The following is a 22,009-nucleotide window of genomic DNA, read 5'->3' on the forward strand; positions in this document are numbered from 1 at the left end:
AAAGACTGGAATACTGAACATAGAAAGCTTTGACCTGGATTTTGGTTGGCATGCTTACTTATTTTATGAAAATAAAGTGGATAAAGTGTTCAAAAGTCATATACTTAGAGATTCGCTGATGAGAGTTTGGAAGAAGCACCGATTTAAATGGGATTATAAAATACCGCTATGGCTGGATCTTGGTCATATTTTGTGGAATACAAATATAATGTCACTCGGGGGGGGTTTATATAAAGAGGTTCTTTTTACAGATGCGGGCAGATGGCAGCTGAAGACACTACAGACATTGTTGGCTGAAGGGATTAATATAACCTGGCTACAATATAATCAACTTCAACAGAGATGGAAAGAGGACCCAAAAACTGGTATTATGTTGCATGAGGAAGAGTTGGTTAGACATATAAAAGAGAAAGGTCCAATGCATATCAAAAGGCTATATAATGTTTTGTTAGAAAGGGATTCAGAAACTGAACTGGTTAAAGATTGCATGATTAAATGGGCACAGAATTTTGCAGAACCAGTAATGTTGGAAACATGGGAGAAAATATGGGTTCAGAATGTTAAATTTACGCAATCGCAGAATTTGAGGGAAAATTTTTACAAGATGTTTTACAGATGGCATTTAGATCCCAAGAAATTATCCTGTATGTATCCTAATGTTCAGCCAAAATGTTGGAGATGTGACTGTTTAGATGCTACATATTATCATGTTTGGTGGAATTGTAAGAAAGTTAAGGCTTTTTGGATAAAAATATGGTGGGTTATGCAGAATATTTTGAAGAAAAAAATTCCATTTTCTCCACAATTGTTTCTATTGGGTATAGTAAAGGGTTTTACACAGGATGAAATTAAGTTGATATTGTACATGATAACTGCAGCGAGATTATTGATAGGTAAATATTGGAAAAATGAAGCTTTACCCACTATCAAAGAATGGATTTTGAAGATGGCCAGTTTTGCTGAGATGGCGAAGATTTCAGCATATTTAAAAGATCGCTCACAAGAGACTTATGAATGGGAATGGAAAAAATGGATAAATTATGTGCAGAACAAATATCAAGTTAGAAAGTACCAAATAGTTTTTCATTGAAAGTATTATATAAAAATAGAAATGTATGAAAACTGTGAAGATAAAAAAAAATTTAAGGGGGTTTGAGGGGTTCAAGTTTTATAAAAAGGGGATTTTGATGGGATTATATTTTGTGGAAGTCAGGGGGGGAGGGTTAGGGGGGGTGGGGGCTGGGATGGGGGGGGGAAATGGGGTGAAAATGTAACTGTAAAACTTTTGCAATAAAAAAAACAGTGGGTCAAAGGAGTAGCAGAGATGACAGTTGCTCTTTAAAAATTATGATTTAAATCGAGTTGATTTAAATCAAGCCTTTTTACTAGTGATTTAAATCGTGATTTAAATTGTGATTTAAATCAACTCGATTTAAATCAAATCCACCCTGCCTTTGGGAGATCTGGTGTTTGACTAGGACTTCTGAGTCCTGTAGTATAGAACAGTGGCTACATACACAAAAAAAGGGCTTCAATTATATCTATACCATCAGGGTGGATTAGATTTAAATCATTAGTAAAAAGGCTTTTACTGTTTTATTATTTTATTTTTAAAGAGCAAATGTCATCTCTGTTCCACAGTGACTCTTTCTCTGACCCGCTACTGACTTACCGACAGTCCCAATATCACAGAATATGCATCCTCAAGCTACATAACTAAGCTCCTTTTCATGCTGAATAAACCAAATTATTAATGTATCTTAAATAGAAAACTATCTTTAGATAGATTTTTACTCCAAAAGCATTTTAGTAAAATAAATTCGATTTTAAAAAACCCGATTTAAATTTTTAAAAATCCAATTAAAAATCATTGATTTTTATCCACCCTATATACCATTTTGATGCTGTTTATCCCTTTCATAGTTACTATTTTGAAAGTTTGACTGCCACATACACACATATATCCGTAGTCATGTAATCACATTTTGAGTACTTGGCAATTGGCTCACATTTATGACCAGTTGTAGCGTCTTGCAATCATGTGACCACAATTTGCAATTATGTTTTTCTGTTTTTTCATAAAAAGTGGCAAAAATACCACTTGTTGAATATGCTGGATTTACTTAGACACATAGATCGCTTAACCACTATAGCGACTTGATTCATGACCATTGTAAAAATGGTCATAAAATCTAGTCTGGTCACATGGTGCTTCAACTTATGACCAAAATTCTGGATTCCATTATAGTTTTGTATATATGAATACTTTGAATACAGGCATTCCATTCTAAAATATTTGTTGCAGATCCTACTTAGTTTGTTTGGCTTGTTGCCACACATCTCACCTTCTTGTCATTCATAAACTCATAATTACATATTATGAATAACTATGTATCATATTCTTAAATAAGCTTTATAATGCTAATGAAAAGTATGTGAGCCTGAAATAGAATGTATAGAGAACTCACTGAAACTGCATAATCTCATGTTCTCTTATATAATTGTTTGGGTAATATTATCCTGTCCTGCTAGTACCCTAGGCAAACCCAGGTAGGGCAGTTGTAAAGTCCCATTACAAATCTCCTTGCCACTGTTCATGTTTTTGTGCAAATGTTAATTAAAAAACACATGTTTTCAGATGTTACATATAATTCAATTTTTAAGTAGTGGCTGTGGCTACATGTTTTGGTAGTAAATAACTACCAAAACTATCCCAAAAATAAGCCCTTTACTTCTGCACCTAATATAAGTCGTACTTCCAAAATAAGCGTTACTTAAGAGCCTGCGCTGCCTGCCATACGCCCATTCCATCTGGTTGCTTGCAGTGTCACAAAGGGGGGTATGTGGAGCTGTCCCATGTGTTCCTCACCAGCTTACCTCAGGACCCCTGCAGCCAGGCCATCCACATCTGACAATTTCCTTGTGGTGGCAGTACCAGCAACCATGTACAGCAGGAGCCCACATGCTGCTGGTCCACTTCTACTTGCTTGTGGCCACAATGGAGCCTGAGGCCGAGTGACGCAGTGATGCCACAAGGCGAGGCTAGTGTTGGGGCATGGATGGCCAGTGAAGGACATGTGCAGCTGCATTCCCCCCTCCTCGCGGCGGCTGCACACCTCCTGCCCTACTTCGAGCAAGCAGAACAAATGGACCTTCCATACATGCAAAATAATAATAATAATAAAAAAATGACACTCCCTGAAAATAAGAATTAGTGCGTATTTTGGGACCCAGAAGAAAATAAGACCGATTCTTACTTTCAGGGAAACACGGTAGTAGTAAAGACCTGTGGTGGTGCAGTGGTTAGAATGTGGCATTGCAGGCTAATTCTGCTGACTGTCAATTGCCAGCAGTTTGGCAGTTCAGGCCTTACTGGCTCAAGATTGACTTCCATCCTTCCAAAATCAGTAAATGAGGATCCAGATTATTGGGTGCAATATGCTACTCAATTTACTGCTTAGAGAGGGCTGTAAAGCACTGTGAAGCACTATATAAGTCTAAGTGCTATTGCTATTGTTAAATTCTATAGGTTAATTATATATTGCTTTAAAAATGCTTCCTTTTTTGTCAGCTCTGAATTTATAGCTACTTAGCTTCGATGGGTAGTTAATTTCTGTACTGTTTGCTCTCTCCATATCAGTCTGAAACTATAATAATCTGTTATTTGTCTTCCCTATTAAAATAGTTAAAAGGTTTTCTTATCAAGTAAGATCTCCTATCTCCCCCACACAGACATATACACCTGCTGTTTTGCCTGGATAGACCTGAACACGGCTGTTAGACTGATGCTGCCCCAAAAGTACATTTAGTAGCACAATATATACATACATATATATATATAGCAAATATATATATATTTGTTTTCTGAGGTTTTCGCGGGGGTTTGTATGTAGGTCTTTGGTTATTCGGGTTTTCTCCCGCGTAAAATTGGAAGTATCTTGGCGACATTTCGACAAAGTCTCATTCGTCATCGTCAGGCTGGTGTTTTCGGCTTCGTGCTTCTAGGAGCAATGTGTGATCGCAGCTGTTTCTTCCTTTTAACTGCCAGTGGGGGTGTGAACTGATCGGATGGGAGCTTGACTGTGTTCTGATTGGGTGGAGGTGTGTTATGATTGGTTGGGGGTTTGGCTGTGCTCTGATTGGATGGGGGTGTGTTCTGTTTAGGTGGGGGATTGGTTGTGCTTGGGTTAGTCTGAGTTGCAGGGGGATTTGAGCTGGTGAGTTGCGTTGCTGTTGTTTGGCTTCGCGTTCGTGGTCGTGCCTCATCGGTGTGGATTTGGGTTTGTTTTTTGCGTGGATATGTGGTGGTGACATCCTGTGTGGTTTTCGTGAGTGTGGGTCTGGTGTCAGACTTTTAAAAAACCAGAACTATCTCCAAAACTGAACACTTTAACAACAGAATAATCAGAGAAGCCATCGAGATAGAAAAACACCCACACAGCATGAATAAACAAGATGATACTTCCCACCGAGCAGCCATTTGGAAACCTGCCCTTATTGACAAACGAGTCCCCAACACTAAGATTGACACCAGACCCACACTAACTAATAAAAAGATAATCCATGAAACTTTTACATACATAGTAATGCAGTTATAAGGATAATACCATCTAGTTTAATGGAAACCTGCCCCAAATATAATCTTTACGTTTCAATCATGGGTACATGATATATATATATATATATATATATATATATATATATATATATATATATATATAGTATATAGTATATAGTATATAGTATATAGTATATAAGAGAGCAAGTTTCGTCTAGTAGTTAACTCAGCAGGCTAGAAAGTGGGAGAACAAGGATTCTAGTCCTGCCTTAGCCATGAAAGCTAGCTGGGTGACCTTGGCCCAGTCTCTTTCTCTCAGCCCTATTCACCTCACAGGGTTTTTTGGGGGGGAGAAATAGGAATAGGAATAAATATTAGATATATTCACCACCTTGAGTTATTTTATGAAAGTAATAAAGGTGGGAAGCGACAGATACAAATAGAAATTGAGACAGTCTGCACTTTAGCTTTACTCATGCTATTCTATTATGAATTATTTGTGTTTTTCTTTAGATATATGCCCCTCTTTCCATTTTTGTAATTTCTTTTTTTTAAAAAAAGTTCTTAAGTTTTAAATTAAGTTCTTAAGTTTGATTTCTTTAGGTATTCCTCATTCTTCTTTCTTTGAGGAAATCACAGAACAATTCTGCTTTCAATTTTTTTTTTCAGTTGAATGTTTTTGTAAACAGCTGAGTTGAGAAACAACATATTTTAGTGATTTTTTTCTGTATTCCTTCATAAACCATCCCTGGGGAATAAATGCATATTTTGGAATATATAGATATAGATATAGGTCAGGGGTGGGTTCTAAAATTTTTTACTACTGGTTCTGTGGGCATGGCTTATTTTGTGGGCGTAGCTTGTTGGGGGTAATGTGACTGAGTGGGCGTGGCCAACTTTTTTTTTTTTACTTTGAAAAGCATTTTTTCTACAACCTTGAGGTTGCAGAAAAAAATGCTTTTAAAAGCCTCTGATGATCAGGCAACTCTGCTGGGATCGTCAGAGGCTTTTAAAGGCATTTTTTTTCTACAACCTCTTTGGCTGAAGAGGTTGTTGAAAAAATGCTTTTAAAAACCTCTGACGATCCCAGCTGAGCTGCACGATCATCAGAGGCTTTTTTTTTTTTACTTTTAAAAGCATTTTTTCGGCCGAAGAGGTTGTAGAAAAAATGCTTTTAAAAGTTTTTAAAAAAGCCTCTGATGAGGTGGGTGGGGTAAGTGAGCAGCGACTGGCCGGGGACCGGTTCAGGGGCGTGGCCAGCCAATGTTATTACTGGTTCTCCGAACTACTATAAATTTTTACTATCGGTTCTTGAGAACCGGGAGCAACCCACCACTGATATAGATAGATAGATAGCTTCCCTTGCAGCAGATGGCAGTACCTAGCTTTGTCTGATCTTGGAACAGTAAACTGGATTTGATTTATATAGGAAAATAGTAAATTAGACTGAAAAGTTGAAAAAGGCATTCAAGAAGAATGCAGTTGCAAACCATCTGTATACTCTGCCAAGAAAACAAATTAATGTCTCCATTAACTGACTTCAATTTGAAGAAACATTATGTAATGCAAACTCTAATATAATTTAATACACTTAAAATGTTTTCATGTCTAAGTAAAGAATTCCTTCTTTTCTCTTTTATCTTCTGTTGCTCTGGTTTTTGTTTTGTTTTGAATAGTCCTCACCTCAATTTTTCTATCTCACTGTCTTTACACTTCCTCTACTCTGTTTCTTGTTTTTAATTTCTGTCTAATCTATGGTTGGTTGGGTGGGTGGATGGATGGATGGACGGACGGACAGTTGTACATATAGACAGACTAACAGACTTCTCTATTGCACTACACTTCTTTTCCATAAGGCCTGGCCAGGATAGAATCACAGAAGGTTAGGAAAAGATCCATCAAGTCTTTTAAAAAATGACCCCTAAAACAAACAAATATCAAAGCAGCAAAACCCCCACATCAAATTCTTTTTCCTGTACTTGTAAAAATTCTTCTACCCTCACTGGAAGGTGAATATATTTTCTTCTTGCACATATTGTGGTGTCTATTCTTGGCATAATAGAATGCCAATTAGAATCCTGAATAAAAATATTAATAGACTGCTTTAGTACTTACATTTAATATTATGATTCTCATGGACATAGTTGCTTCAGAAACTGCAAATGGATTTCTTCTAAATTATCTACCCTAATTATAGCATGCTCTCTGGAGAAAAATCCTTGGGTCTTCTTCATTTGTTATGGAATTATTATGTTTCTAAGGATTGTTTTTTTTGGGGGGGATGTGTTTATTCGTGAGTGCACAGCGCAAACAGATATATAAAGGATTTGTGGAGAGAAAGATCCTGAATTTCCTTATGACTAACATTTCTCTCCTTTTGTCTATCAGCCTGCTTTGAAAATTAGTTAAAAAGTCTATGGGCAGATTAAGAAATGGATAGATTTGAAATAGATCTGTAATAAATCTAAAATAATATGTTAGCAGGGTACAAATGGACACTTCATACTAATATATTGGAATCTCCTGGAAAATCTCAGGGAATTTTCAAATACATTCAATTTCAACAAAAGGGCATGGAAGAAGTGTATAAAAAAATGTTAGTTTTGCACGGAGGTGGCGATTGATAGCTATATGCTATGGCAATCTCTGCAGCCTGGAACGGGTCTAAAATGGAGCATACGAAGACCAAAAACACGATGCATGGAGACCAAAAATGCGATGCGCGGAGGTGGCAATGAGTGCTGGCGATCCCCGCAGCCTGGAACAACTGATTGGCAGTATCTCAAGAGGCCGATCCAACCACCAATCAGCTGTTCGTGCTAAATCAGGCTGTGATAACGTGCTGAAGCTGGCCAGGCTGTTTGCTGCAAGGATGCTAGCCAGATGAATACTGATGGATGCTGGTAGGCAGAGGCAGATTTTTTTTTTCTTATTTTCCTCCCCAAAAACTAATGTGCGTCTTATACTCCAAAAAATATGGAAAGTAAAGATAAGCTAATTGCCAAGCACCCAAAATGCGAATTAAAAAAACTACCCCCCCCAAAAAAAGACTACAAAAAAAGAAGACTACAAAAGACTACGGGGGTATCTGTGATTATTGTAACTCTGAAAGTGGTTCGTAAGTAGCTTTGGGGAGGTACTTTTTAACTTAAAATAGTTGTTAAGTGATTTGTTTAAATTGAGGACTACCTATACTGTTATGGGCATGCCATTCATATTTATTTACTTTTAATTGGGGACTTGGCAATCCAAATGTCAAGTTTAATAAACATGGTATTTAATTTGTCTTTAATTTAATTTAATTTAATTTATGGATGGACAGAAAACCTAAACCATGAAATTGTGGCAAGTACCTATATGTTCTCCTGGTCAGAGTTAAGTTCTAATTCCATTTTTTAACACATAGTAGGATGATTATTTATAAAAAATAATTTTAGTGAAGCCCAAAATATTTATTGAGTAAGGACTGAAGAATACTACTGCTGTTCCTTTTCCTTTAACTGCCCTTCCTCAGAGTCCAGAAAGCAGCATATGTCTTAGCAAAATTCTTTGTGCACCTGAGGTACTTCGTTGCCTTGTTTTTATTTTGGCTTGACATTCAGATTAGAATAGCTAAAGCAGTAAAGCTACACACTTTGGTAAAGATTCTCTAGTTACTTATGTTGGGAAGTAAAAAGGACATCTTTCCCCCCTTCTCAACTGCATAGAGGAAGCTAAGTATAGAATAGATTTAGGAATTCTGCTGCAGGTCAGGCAGAAAATTCTTTGGGGTCAGATTGTTGCCATGTCTATCACCGAACAGTAAAGAGAAAAGGAAATACTGCTTTGCCATACAACAATGTTCTTATCAAACCATACATTAACTAGTTAGGATACCATGTAATTATGTTCAGTGTTTGGTAATTTTATGAACAAATGCCATCTTGTCTTTGGTAATAATTTGTAGGTCTTTCAAGGACAGTCTGGTGATCTGTGCGTGATACTATGTATTCATTGTAACTGCCGCTTTACGCTTCTTTTCTCAAGCTTGTAATGATATGTGGAAAAGAGCATGGGGGATGGTGCAAACAGGAAACAAGCACGTAAGCTTTCTGCTTAGGAAACAGTAAGATAAGAGACAGCTAGATAATGGGTGGGGAAGAGGCTCAGAAGGGATTCTACGTGTAAACCATCTCTATACATCTCGAAGGGAGATTTGGTAAGCTCCCTGTTGAAGAGTGTCTCTCTCTCTACTTTGTAGTGTTGGTCAAATGGAGGACATCCACTGTGTACTCCACTGTCCCATGTATTATGAGATTAGGGCCAAATTATTGATGATAACTAAACTCAAGGTTCTGTTCTTGAAAAATGGAACTGTCCTTTTGCAGGTGTGTTTCTAAGTATCAGCAACAAAGATGCTATTTTTGTCCTGCTGTAATTTAAATATTTAAGTTATTATCTGCAGCCTTGGCTTTATTTTGTTGAAAAAATTTACATCAAATATTCTTTTTATTACTTTATTTTATAATATTTTACTGTTTTTTTATTGTATTTTATGGTACACTATTTATTATGATGTATAGTTACAACAATAAATTTGTTTACTTATTTTGTTTCTTGGCTTTTATTTGGTCTTTAGATAGCCCTCTATCAGCCCTGTTTAGAGCAACCAGGTCTCGTCTGACTTGGGAGCCTTTGCAGGCCAGATGCAAGGAATATTCTTGGCATCTGCTGGATAAAGACACTGGACCAAATCCTTTGGAAGGCCTGGAGCATGTTTTGAATTCAATTATCTGGGAAGGATATTCCTGAGGAAATTGATAGGTTTATGGAAGATAGAGAGAAGGACACTTTTAAAACAAATAATTTAAACATGAATGTGGATTTGAATGCTAAGAACTTTCTTTTAACTGCAAAAATTGCTATCTATTGCCATTATTGTTATTGCCATTATTTATCAGTACTAGATGTTAATCACAGATGAATTTAAGGCTATAATGGAAAAACATGTAACTAAATTTGTTATGGAGCCAGTCCCTAATCTAGTTGCTTCAGGTTTTATTCTGCACAGAAGACCCTACAAAGTAGAAATTGCCAAAAACAAGCTAGCCTTGTAGCACCACAGAATTTTGCTTCAGATTGTAATTAATTATTTCAATGAAGGAAGGTTGAAAAATAGACAAGTAGCACTACACTTCCTTTCATAACTTCTTTACAGAAGAGTATATTCAGCAATCTTACAGAAATTGTTTTGTTTCCCAGTTCCAGAGTCTTGAAAGAATAATACTGACTTTTAGGCATTTTATACTCCCTCCAATGATTTTTAAACTTAAATATTTCTTAAGAGGATTTCAAATTACACCTATAGCTGTTTTCCAGTACGCTGCTCCTCCAATCCATTGATTGGGAAGCTCTCCTCACGTTACTGGGGAACTGAGTGCAGAAATTCTTCCTTCCCTTGGCTGACCACGCCCACTCTGTGTCACTCCCGTCAGTCTTTCTCACTCAGTTACTGAGGGAACTTGTACTTTTCATAGCTGTCAAAATTAGAGTTAATTGGCTGACTTCCTAGCTGATTTTTTTTATTTTAAAATTTTGTTTTTCTTTTCTCTGCCTTCTCTGTGTGAGTGGAGCTGCATCGTGGGATTGGTGAGACTGCTGGGGGAGCGATAACCTGCCTGGGGCTCCAGGTCGTTTCGCTCCTTCCATTTAAAACTTTTCCTTAGTAAAGCAGCTATCCGGATTCTGACCCGGCTGGGCGGATCCGTGACCACCTTTAGCCGCCGGCGCCTCGTTGGATTCCTAGTGAGCTGGGATATTCACGAGTGCCCCAGCTCCGATCGTTTTGGGCGGCTCCGGAGTTTCTGTCTATGCTCTGACAGGCTCTGAGGTCCAGGCTTCTCCCAGCCAGTAATTGTGATCTCGACATATATTGGGGCTGCCGGCCGCCATTTTGGATCACCGCCGATCGTCTTCCGACCGCTGCAGCGCCGCCCAAGTTAAAAGACTCCAGGCACCTTCAGAAGCAAGCCTGCGTTACCGGAGCCTTTAGTAGCCAGCCCATCTACGGCGCCTTCACTTCTGAACGCCCAGGGAGGTTTCAAATGGCTCCCCAGCGTTGCGGCCACCATTTTGGAGGACGGGCCTTTTGGCGGCCGCCATTTTGGAGGACGGGCCTTTTGGCGGCCGCCATTTTGAAGGCCTCAAACAGTGAGTTGCAAGATATAAGGGCGAGACTAGGGAGAGACTGCTCTGGCTCTTGTGTTGGGCCAAGCTTGTAAGACCTGGAAATTGACAGGACACAGGGCTTTGTGGATCCTTTTCCTTGATCTGGGAATATCCGATTGCGGGCCCGTGTGTTCCTTCTACAGCCGCTGTTATTGTCTCCATCTGGCCTAAACCTTGCTGTTGAGTGCTTTCACTGCAGCTGGTTGTCATAATGGCTGAATTACAGTTATCATCCGATATGGAGCAGGAGGTTGCTCCACCTGCGGAAGCAGACCAGCATAAGAGGGGGAAAAAACGCTCCAAAACCAAGACTTCTAAATCCTCTAAAGCGTCTCATGCCACACAACCTGGGGCTCGCCACAGATCTGAGCTACAACGCCACAAGGCGCTTGAAAAGCAGTTTGAGAAAGCAAAGAAAGCCAGGGGTCAGGACACCTGTATTGCAGCCTCATCGGGATCGAGGGTCTCCCATAGCCATTCCAGTGCTTTTTCAGTTTGCTCAGACACATTTGAAGCCACTGACCATCGTCCTTCTACATCTTCGAATTTAGAAGCTGTGCGGGGGGTCTCTATGTCTTTACCTAATGTGTCCTTGGCTCCTCAAGGGGACCAAACTGCTCATCACAGACAAGCGCCGTCGGCCACCTTTACCCCGACAGCTGCTGGACTCAGGCCTGTGGAGCCCTCTGGCCAACTTGACTTGCAGTCGATGTTGTCTGATGCCTTGGCCAAAATATTGGCGGCGGGCCTACAGCAAAGCGTGGTTTCTCAGATTACGGCCAGCCGGATGGTTCCGCTTCTCCGCCTGTCCCAGATCTTAGGAAAAATGGTGTCCTGCACCAATATCGTTCCTTGGGCACACAGACATACGAGACCATTGCAGTGGTTCCTGCTCCCGTTTCAGAAGACCAAATGCAGCACTTCTCCATCGCCGGTCCGTCTTCCGCCTCAACTTTGGTCGTCACTGACGTGGTGGACGTCCCCCGCACTTCTCCGGGGGTGTGTGTTCCTCGAAGTCGATCGACTGGTCCTGACATCAGATGCCAGCCTGGTGGGCTGGGGAGCTTACCTTCTAGACCAGGTAGTCCAGGGTCGTTGGTCCCAGTCGGAGAAGGCGAACAGCATCAATTGGCTGGAGTTGAGAGCTGTTCGCCTTGCCCTACGACATTTCCGTCCCATCTTGGAGGGCCGTCAAGTGTTGATCCGGATGGACAACATGACTACCAAGGCTCACGTAAATTGAGAAGGGGGCACTTGGTCCCGGAGCCTGATGATCGAGTCGGAACTGCTTTTGGCCTGGGCGGAACGTCACACAGCATCCCTAAGAGCAGATCATATTTCCGGACTTTCTAACGTGCAAGTGGACTGGCTCAGCCGGGAACGCATCGACCCGGCCGAGTGGCGACTCCATCCGGACATATTTCGGGACATAGTTCGACGTTTTGGAAAGCCGCTCGTAGATTTGTTCGCTACTCCCAGCAATACACAACTGCCAAGGTTTTTCACCCGCTACCAGTGCCAGGAGGCGGAAGGCTGAAACGCCTTGCAGTGCCCGTGGCTGGACAGCCTTCTGTACGCATTTCTCCTGCTTCCTTTGATCTCTCAAGTCATTCGGAAAGTATTGTTAGACCAGGAGGAAATCCTATTGGTGGCCCCTTGTTGGCCACGTAGGCCGTGGTACGCGGAGCTGTTGAGCCTCTCCGTGTCACCTCCATGGACAATACCTCAGCATGTCGTCTCTCTCAGCCAGGGGGTCATCGTCCATCCGGAGCCCCAGTGGCTCCGATTGACTGTCTGGCACTTGAGAGGCGGCTGCTGAAGAAGGACCACCTATCTGACTCGGCCATTGACATTATCCAATCGGCCAGACGCCCTTCGACAACTCGTATATACCAAGCTTCTTGGAAGGCGTTCTCGCTCTGGTGCTCGAGACACCACGTGGATCCGACGTCGGCTGACATCCCAGATGTGTTGGACTTCCTCGTGGATGGATTATCTAAAGGTCTGAAACCTACCACATTGAGGTGCCAGGTGGCGGCACTTGCGACTGTACTTACGTGTGAATCTCATCGTTCATTGACGCAGAACCCTCGTATCAGGAACTTCCTGCATGGTGTCTCTAATATTTCGCCCCTAGTGGTCCACCGTTTCCCGAATTGGGACTTACCTTTAGTACTCCAAGCGCTTACCTCGCCACCCTTCGAGCCGTTGGCTTCGATTCCGCTGAAGTACTTAACCTTCAAACTTACCTTTCTGATTGCAATAACTTCTGCGAGGCGGATTTCCGAACTGACGGCCTTGTCGGTTCGGAGCGATCTTTGTAAGGTTTATTCGGATCGAGTAGTGTTGAGATTGGACCCTTTCTTCTCACCAAAGGTAAATTCCTGGTTTCACCGAGCCCAGGAACTCATCCTTCCGAATTTCTGCCCGGATCCTCGGAACCCTAGGGAGAAAAACTGGCATACTCTAGACGTGTGACGGGCCCTCCATAGGTACATCAGGAGAACAGTGTCGTTTTGTCGTTCTGAAGCTCTGCTGGTTTTGTTCCACCCCTCCACTATGGGAAAGAAGGTGTCTTCAGCTACTGTTGGTCGCTGGATCAAGGCCTGCATCTCGACAGCATATTCCAGCAAGGGCAGGACCGTTCCAGGTGTTATTTATGCACACTCCACCCGCAGCGCGGCGGCCACGGCAGCCTGGGCGACTCAGGCTTCAGTTCTAGACATCTGTCGAGCTGCATCTTGGTCGTCGGTTTCCACATTTATCTGACACTACAAGATAGACTCGTTTGCTGCAGCGGAGGCATCCTTTGGCCGTAGAGTTTTGCAACAAGTGGCCGATTTCCGGGACTCAGGGAGCAGTCAACCTCCTGCCCGGGATCTGTAAACTTGGGTACATCCCAATCAATGGATTGGAGGAGCAGCGTACTGGAAAATGGACGTAGACTTACCTCTTAACGTCCCTTTTCGGTACGCTGCGACTCTAATCCATACCCGCCTGTTGTTTGGGCTTCCTGCACCTGAGTTACCTTTCATGTTCTTGTACTGGTTGAGGTTTCTTGTTTGGAAATCAAGCTCCTGTACCTTTGTGAAGAAAGACTGACGGGAGTGACACAGAGTGGGCGTGGTCAGCCAAGGGAAGGAAGAATTTCTGCACTCAGTTCCCCAGTAACGTGAGGAAAGCTTCCCAATCAATAGATTGGAGTCGCAGCGTACCAAAAAGGGACGTTCAGAGGTAAGTCAACATCCGTTTTTCACAATAGCACTATATGGCCACTGCTAATCTTTAGAGGAAAGCCATGAGGGAAGATGGCACAAGCTCCAGAGGTCATAACAATAGCCAGCAACTACCTGCACAGTAGAATGTTTCACCAACTCCAAACACCAACTACCAGATGCAGGTAAGCACAGGCGGCATAACACACTTGATTTCATTACAGCAAAGATAACAGATGTCAGCTGACTCTATGGAAGATAAGGAAAAATTAGCTCCGTTATTTGGCATTTTCTGTACAGAAGACCAACAAACAATGATATGCAATTTTCCAGTGCGCTGCTCCTATAATCCATGCGTGGGTAATCTCTCATCTGTTGCTAGAGACTGAGTGTAGATATTTTTCTTTTGTTTGACCATGCCTTCTGTGCTCCTCGAGCGTCAATCTTTTTTACTCAGTTGCTGAAGACACTTGTGAAAATCTTTGCTCTGGCATTAGAGCCAGATTGCTCACATCTGGATTTAGGGATTTTGTCTTTTCTTCTTGTTTGGGACTCTTCCATTGGGAGCTGCAACTTGTATTTGTGGAAAGCCTCTTTGCGAGTTTGTTCACTGCCGGGCTGCTGGTGACGTTCCTGGGGATCCTAGACTTTTGGAGGGGCAGCATTCCGGATTCTGTCCTGGCAGGGCAGATCCGTGGACTTTGACTAGCTGCCGGTGTGTGCGCTGGTTCCCCGGTCTGCCGGCACAACCATCACCACCTTTCAGCTCCCTTTTCATTTTGGTGGCTCCGGAGTCACTGCCCGGTTTCCCGTGGCAAACTCTGACAACCAGGCTGGCTTCGCGGTGCTGAGAGAGCCCTTTGGCTTCATGCCATTTTCCTGCTGCTTTGGGGCTGTTGCGGAGGCAATTGGAGGAGTTTTCCCACTGTGGCTGCCATTTTGTTTGCTGCTAAACAACTTGCGGCCACCATTTCTCTGGCCTGCCTAGCCTAGGCCTTGGTACCCAGCCTGGCTTCTCTCTAGGGCTTTCCAAAGGAGTTTCATTTTCTTTGCCCAATGTTCTGTTTACGTTTACTCCAACAGCTGTGGGGCTCCGCACGGAGAAAGGGCAGTTAACTGTTGTGGTTCGCCAGCAGCCTGTGGAGCTGGCAGCGGAGTCAGACAGCAATGAGGCTGAGGAAGAACATGGGCCAGTCCTGGAGGCTGGGGAAGGCCCGGATGAGGGCTCTGCGTCAGAGGCAGAGATGGGACCAGGGCCATCGGGGAGTGAGGTGCGGACTCCGGAGCCTCCAGAGGCTGACAGTAGAGAGACAGAGGAGACGAGCCTGTTTCTAGTGCCCGTATGAGAAGAACTGCCAGAAGGCAAGAACAGCTAAAGCATAGAGGACGACTCAGGAGTAGGGCCAGGAGATGATTGGCCCCTCCCATAAGGCTTAAAAGACCAGCAACGGCTCTTGGGCTCTTTGTCAGAAAACGTTGATAGTATTGCTGCACTGTCGGCATCTTCTGCTTTTGAACTTTTGCCAAGAGAAGTCTTTGGCAGTTTGCCTAATTATACCAAGGTTGGTGATTAGACTGAAGAATCTGTGTTATGAAGAGTTTGTTTTAATTTAGTTTGGACTACGCTGAGAATGAGTTAATTCTGTGCAAGGGGATGACTACCTGGAGGAGATAGAATTTTCTGAGGACGAGGGACTGATGCCAGATAAGCCGGCTTTTATGGGCTTCTTCCATCCTTCAGTCATTAAATCCTTACTGCACAAAGCTAAGGTGACAACTAATATTGGGTTGCCCGAAGCTTCGAATGACGACTCAGGTGGCATCTAACCCACCTGATGCTTTGTTCAAATTATCTAAGCCTGACAAGAAATTTATTCTTTGCCCTCCGCTGTTTTCTGAGATGGTTCAGACACCATGGGGTCAACTTGGTTCACTAACCGCCCCGAGTGGTCATGACAAGAAGCTCTATTGTTCTGCTCCTGAGCTAGAGAAGCTGTTGACTTTGCCTTCTGTGGATGCCCCAGTGGCTAGTCTTTCTTCCTCCTTGGTCATCTCTAATGACATTGTATATGGCCTTAAATTTGAGGACAGGAAGGCTGAATTTTCCTTCAGAAAGACTCACCAGGCTGCCGTTTGGGCTATCAGGACTGCCACTTCTACCTCCTTTTTCAGCAGGGCATCACTGATTTGGCTTTGCCAATTGCAGAAGTGGCTTCCACCTGACAATACTAGGCTCCACCAGGACATTAATAAATTGGTGGCCGCTACGGAGTATTCGGCTGACGCATCCTTGGATGTGGCAAAATTTGCTTCTTGGGCCCTTGCTTCTGCTGTGACTTCCTGTAGATTCTTCTGGCTCCACCATTGGAAGGCAGATATGAAGGCGAAGTGGAAACTTGCTTCGGCCCCTTATAAAGGCCTGCCCTGTTTGGTGCCACCCTTGACCCAATATTAGTAGAGGACAAGGACAAGTGTAAGGTGCTGCCCTCATCATATAGGAGACCAGACCATAGATATGCTCCCTATCACAAAGGCAGCCCTTTCGGTCATTCTCCGGGCTCAGTGTGTCCTATGCTCAACGCACCTACTCCCAGGGATTTGAGCGGCCTTCAGACAGGCAGGCTGTCAGCGATCGAGGCAGAAACCAGTCCCCAGCGGAACGGCCGTTTTGTGGAGCTAGCTACAGGTTCTTCAGGCGGGGCAAGTGACTCCTGGTTGCTGGGTCCCATTGGCAGTCGCCTCCAAAATTTCCACTGGCAATGGGAGGTGTCGACATCCAACACTTGGGTTCTTCACACGGTGACGCTTGGCCTAACCCTGGAATTTCATTCCAGCCCTCCCATTTTCTCTGATGCCTGGTTCCTCAGCTTCCTGCAAAGAAACAACTGATGGATGCCGAGATTCAACACCTATTGGACATAAGAGCCATCGAGCTGGTGCCCAAAGAACAGGAAAGGACCAGGTTCTATTGTTTCTTGTGTCCAAGAACTCGGGGGGCTGGACAGGGTATTGAACTTCAAGCAACTAAACCTGTTCATCTCCTACCGCAGGTTCAAAATGCAATCCCTCAGGTCGATCCTGGGATGCATACGGGAGGGAGACCTCTTACAATCTGTAGATCTCAAAGAGGGATACTTGAATGTGCCAATCCACCCAGCTTATTGCAAGTATCTTCGCTTCGAGTATGCCAACAACCGCTTTCAATATCGGGTCATGCCGTTTGGCCTTTCTTCGGCCCCCAGGACTTTTACCAAGTTGGTAGCGGTGGTGGTAGCAATTGTCACGGTATTCCCAGTATGCATTCTCTGCTATTTGGATGACATTCTAATTCTATCATCCTCTCCAGCACAGGCCGCGCGAGACATCGAGTCAGTGATCCGTGTATTCCAACAGCATGGGTTTTCCATCAACCTGAAGAAAAGTCATCTGACTCCTACCACTTGTATTCTTCACCTGGGGGCAGTGATTGACTCCATCAGGGGCCAGGTCTTCCTGTCTCCCGACTGGATTCTCAGCATCAAGGAGTTGGTGGCTCGAACTGCATCCCAGAGGTCGGTTCCCCTGCTGCTTCTGTCCCAGCTGCTCGGAAAGATGGTCTCTTGTATTGCCATCATTCCCTGGGCTCGCAGACACGCTCGTCCCCTGCAGTGGTTCTTGCTGCCATTCCAGAAAACAGGACGTAGCAATTCCAGGACCAAGGTCATACTGACACCTAGAGTTTGCCTGTCTCTCAAGTGGTGGACATCGTCAGCTCTTCTGAAGGGATGCGTGTTTCAGGAACCCGACCTTCTGGTGCTGACGTTAGATGCGAATCTCCATGGATGGGGCATGCATCTGCTCAATCAGGTGGCTCAGGGACAATGGTCCCCAGCACAACGGAAGAACAGTCTCAATTGGCTGGAATTGCGGGCTGTTCATCTGGCCCTCTGATACTTTTGGGCCACTGTGAAAGGGCAACGTGCTGATCCTCACAGACAATATGGCCACGAAATCACATGTCAATCGAGAAGGTGGCACTCAATCCAAGCCCCTGAAGGATGAGGCAGAAAGACTAATGATCTAGGTGGAGCGTTACATGCTGTCGATCAAGGCGGAGAACATTTCTGGCCTTTCCAACGTTTGAGCAGATTGGCTGAGCTGGGCATGCCTTGATCCAGCGGAGTGGCAACTTCATCCACAGCTCTTTCTGGAGCTGTCGCAGAAATTCGGCCAGCCTCTTGTTGACCTGTTTGCCAGTCTACAAAACGCTCAGCTGCCATGGTTCTACTTGCAGTTTTCAAGCCCGAGGGCGGAGGGATGCAACGCTTTTTGCTGCCCGTGGCCCCCTGGGCTGCTTTATGCTTTTCCTCCCATTCCACTCATCCCGAGGGTCATTCGGAAGCTGCTGACTGAGCACATGGAACTCCTGATGGTTGCCCTCCATTGGCCGTAACAGCCCTGGTTCATCGACTTGGTGGGTCTCTCCATGTCCCAGCCCTGGAGAATTCCTCAGCACAGGGTGTCTCTCAGCCAGGGGGTCATTCTCCATCCAGAGCCCAAGTGGGTCCAGTTGACTATCTGGCACTTGAGAGGGCCTTGCTGAGGAAGGATTTCTGTTCGTGGTGTTTGAAACAGCACGTTGACCCAACCTCGGCTTCGATTCCGGAGGTTCTCGATTTCCTGCAGGCCAGCTTGGATAAAGGCCTGGCCCCAACCACTTTGCGATGGCAGGTAGCTGCCTTATCTACTGTTCTGAACTGTGACTCTCACCGTACCCTCTCTCAACACCCGAGGGTTCTATATTTTCTTCAAGGGGCTACCAATCTCCACCCACCAGTGGTGCATCGCTACCCATCGTGGGATCTGCCCTTGGTCCTCCAAGCTCTCACGTCTGCTCCGTTTGAGTCTTTAGGCTCCATCAACCTCAGATTTCTGACCCTCAAAGTCGCCTTTCTCCTGGCCATTATATCTGCCAGGAGGATTTCGGAGTTGGCGGCCTTATCCATTCGAAAAGACCTCTGTATTTTCCATTCCAACAGAGTAGTGCTGCGATTGGATCGCTCCTTTCTGCCCAAGGTAAACTGGTTTCACTGTGCCCAGGAGCTCATTTTGTCTGACTTCTGTCCAGCTCCAAACCATCCGTTGGAGAAACAATGGCACACCTTAGACGTATGGAGAGCCCTCTGCAGGTACATTAAGAGGACGGCTTCATTTCGATGGATGGAAGCTCTTTTAGTGTCTATGGGCAGGAAGACCCATCGTCTATGGGCAGGAAGGTGTCCTCTTACACAGTGGGCAGGTGGCTTAAGGCATGCATCTCGAAAGCATACAAGCTCAAGGCCTGGCCCTTACCTGGCAGGATTTTGGCCCATTCAACTCGCAGCGCTGCAACTACAGCAGCTTGGGCTACTCAGGGCAGCCACTTGGTCGTCAATCTCTCCATTTATACGACATTACAAACTTGACAGCTATGCCTCAGCGGAGGCATCTTTTAGATGAAGGGTATTGCAGAGTGTTCATTCCACCCTAGACCCAGGGATCAGTCAGCCTCCCTCCCAGGATCCTTGAGCTTGGGTAATATCCCACATATGGATTATAGGAGTAGCGACTGAAAAATGGACATTGTCTTACCTGAACGTCCATTTTTGGTGCGTTGTGAGTATAATCCATACCCTCCCTTTTGGCTTCCTGCTCTGGGTCTGGGTAGGTTGCCTTTTTTTTTTTTTTTTGTAGACTCTCTGGATGACTGCGCTTTCGTGGAAAAAGACTGACGCTCGAGGAGCACAGGAGGCATGGTCAAACAAAAGAAAAAAAACTACACTCAGTCTCTAGCAACAGATGAAGAGATTACCCACACAGTGCACCAAAAATGGACGTTCAGGTAAGACAACATCCGACTTGAAGCAATTAAGCAAATACTCAGTTGACTGTTGCAACTGAGTCCCTCAACACTGGAATCTCTCCAGCCATGCTCCTGTTGAAATGCTGACAAGTTAATTTTCTGAGTGCTTGTATTTCCAAAAAACAAAAAATCAGAAGGCATTACAGTCCAAAATTCATCCAGGTGAACAAAAAGCTGAACAATCTTTTTATAACCCTCCAAATGTTCATCCCTCAAGTTATATTTTCTCACAACTGGACTTTAAAGAACAGACCAGCATTCTGGCATTTGGTTCTCATATCTTAAAGTTGCCAAGTTTAAAAAATACTGATCTAGATGAATCTGCTAATGTATGGCCTCTGCTAAATTCTGGGATGAGAGCCAAGCCCACAAAACAGAATGGCATAAGCTCCAGAGCTGATACACAGCCAGCAACTACCTGCACAGCAGAATGTTTTGCCAACTCCAAGAACAGGTCTGGCTAAGTCCTGGAGGGATAACACCCTTGATTTCATACAGACATCAGCCAAGTCTGTGAAAGTCGATGAACAACTAGCTCAATTATTTGGCACCCTCTCTACAGAAGATCAACAATTATATGCAAATTTAAGGCAGTCAAATCAGTGCCTTAGTTAGTGTTCTCTCTCAACACTTTACCACTTTCCAGCTGCCCTCCTGTTCATTTTCTGAATGCCTAACACTTCCAAAACATACATAGGCAAAAAGACATTCCAGCCCAAACTTTATCCAGACAAATAAAAGGAACAGAAAGCTGAATAAGTAACCCAATCTCTTCATAACCCTCTAGATGTTCATTCCTCAGGTGATATTTCCTCACAGCTGAACTTTAAAGAACAGATCTGTCAAACTGAAGCTCCACTTCCACTGGCTTCCCCTGCATTGATCTTGAATCTATTCGTCTAATACAGGGGTGTCAAATTCGCATCATCACGGTGGCGTCACCAGTGCTGTGGAGTCGGAGTCGGAGTCGAGGAGTCAGAGTCAGAGGAAATTTTGGGTACCTGGAATCGGAGTCGGAAGTACAAAAAAAACTGAGGAGTCGGAGTCGGAACATTTATCTCCCGACTCCATAGCCCTGACAGTGCTGCAGAGTCGGAGTCGAGGAGTCAGAGTCGGAGGAAATTTGGGGTACCTGGAGTCGGAGTCGGAAGTACAAAAACTGAGGAGTCGGAGTCGGAACATTTATCTCCCGACTCCACAGCCCTGGGCATCACATGATGTATCATGACTTTTCCCCCTTCGCTAAACTGGATGTGGCTATGGCCAGTGATGCATCCGGCCCATGGGCCGTGAGTTTGACATTCCTGATCTAATGACTACCCCATCTACAACCTGGCTTCTATCCTTGCAAGTTACCTCTTTTCAAAGGAGCCCTGAACATGTACTCCTGACCCCCAGTCTAGGCCTACTTGTTCTTTCCAAGAAATGTCTCCTATGGAATTGCCACAGACTCAGGATACTAGCCACCCTAATTGGCAGCAGGAGGGCTGCTCTCCATCTTCTTCCTCAGTCTATAAACTACTCATTCCAAGTGTTGATTTTTCTGATCATTTATCCACAGCCAGCACCCCAAGGGAAAACCAGACAACTGACAAGTACATCCTGCAATGTTCTACTTGTCATTTCTTGGAACATAGCCAGGTGGACCCAAAAAAGGAGACACAGACTTTCTAGGATTTCTGACTAAATTTGTTATAGTCTTTTTGCAGGAGGCATGGATCTTGGGGGAATTCTCAATCCCAACTATTTTTCTCTGCTAGACCCAGTACATCCTAGTTTTAGAAGTGGCAGACCTAATGGGAGACTTGATCTGTTTATACGTCCAAAGTACTTGTCCAAATCGTAAAATAATCATCTTAGTTTGAAAATGCTGAATCAGCTTTGTTAGTCTTTGACTAATTTTCTGAGTTCTTCAAACTGCACAGGAAGGTAAAGAATTAACACAGATATTATGAGCAGTAATTCTGAGTTGCCGATAAACCCCATTACAAGAAGCAGATTATTTGGACCAAAAATTGGGCCAAATGGCCCAATGGGCCAAAAAATGATGCCCAGGGAATTATCAAATAAGGAACAGCAATGGATAGACAAAAGGCTCAGAAAAGATCTTCCTAGTTTCTTGGACTGTAAAGGAGACAGTAGATGAAT

At 43.9% G+C, this 22,009-nt stretch overlaps 2 protein-coding genes and 1 long non-coding RNA gene across 9 annotated transcripts in view; 2 read left to right on the forward strand and 1 right to left on the reverse strand.

Annotated features, from left to right (window-relative positions):
• FIGNL1 (fidgetin like 1) overlaps positions 1 to 22,009 on the forward strand; it is a 61,346-nt gene that overhangs the window by 22,286 nt on the left and 17,051 nt on the right. The window contains exon 1 of one of the 3 annotated variants that reach the window (XM_087892408.1): positions 7,441 to 7,461. The exons of 1 other annotated variant lie outside the window; for it this stretch is intronic. In XM_087892408.1, the coding sequence (XP_087748534.1) occupies positions 7,456 to 7,461 (6 nt within the window). In that variant the 5' untranslated portion in view covers positions 7,441 to 7,455. Of the gene's footprint in view, positions 1 to 7,440; positions 7,462 to 19,655; positions 19,841 to 22,009 lie in introns of those variants that run through there. One more of the 3 variants, XM_034416506.3, reaches the window with a different exon arrangement.
• Positions 1 to 22,009, forward strand: part of COA1 (cytochrome c oxidase assembly factor 1) — a 118,791-nt gene that overhangs the window by 22,241 nt on the left and 74,541 nt on the right. Inside the window, exon 1 of one of the 5 annotated variants that reach the window (XM_087892412.1) lies at positions 7,351 to 7,461. The exons of the other annotated variants lie outside the window; for them this stretch is intronic. The gene's annotated coding sequence lies outside the window, so the exon portion shown is untranslated. Of the gene's footprint in view, positions 1 to 7,350; positions 7,462 to 22,009 lie in introns of those variants that run through there. 5 annotated transcript variants of the gene reach the window in all.
• Positions 1 to 22,009, reverse strand: part of LOC148114166 (uncharacterized) — a 113,674-nt gene that overhangs the window by 21,765 nt on the left and 69,900 nt on the right. The window lies entirely within an intron of this gene.

This window comes from Pantherophis guttatus, chromosome 4 (genome assembly GCF_059756535.1).
Source record: "Pantherophis guttatus breed Tessera chromosome 4, ASM5975653v1, whole genome shotgun sequence".
Taxonomy (NCBI): Eukaryota; Metazoa; Chordata; class Lepidosauria; order Squamata; family Colubridae; genus Pantherophis; species Pantherophis guttatus.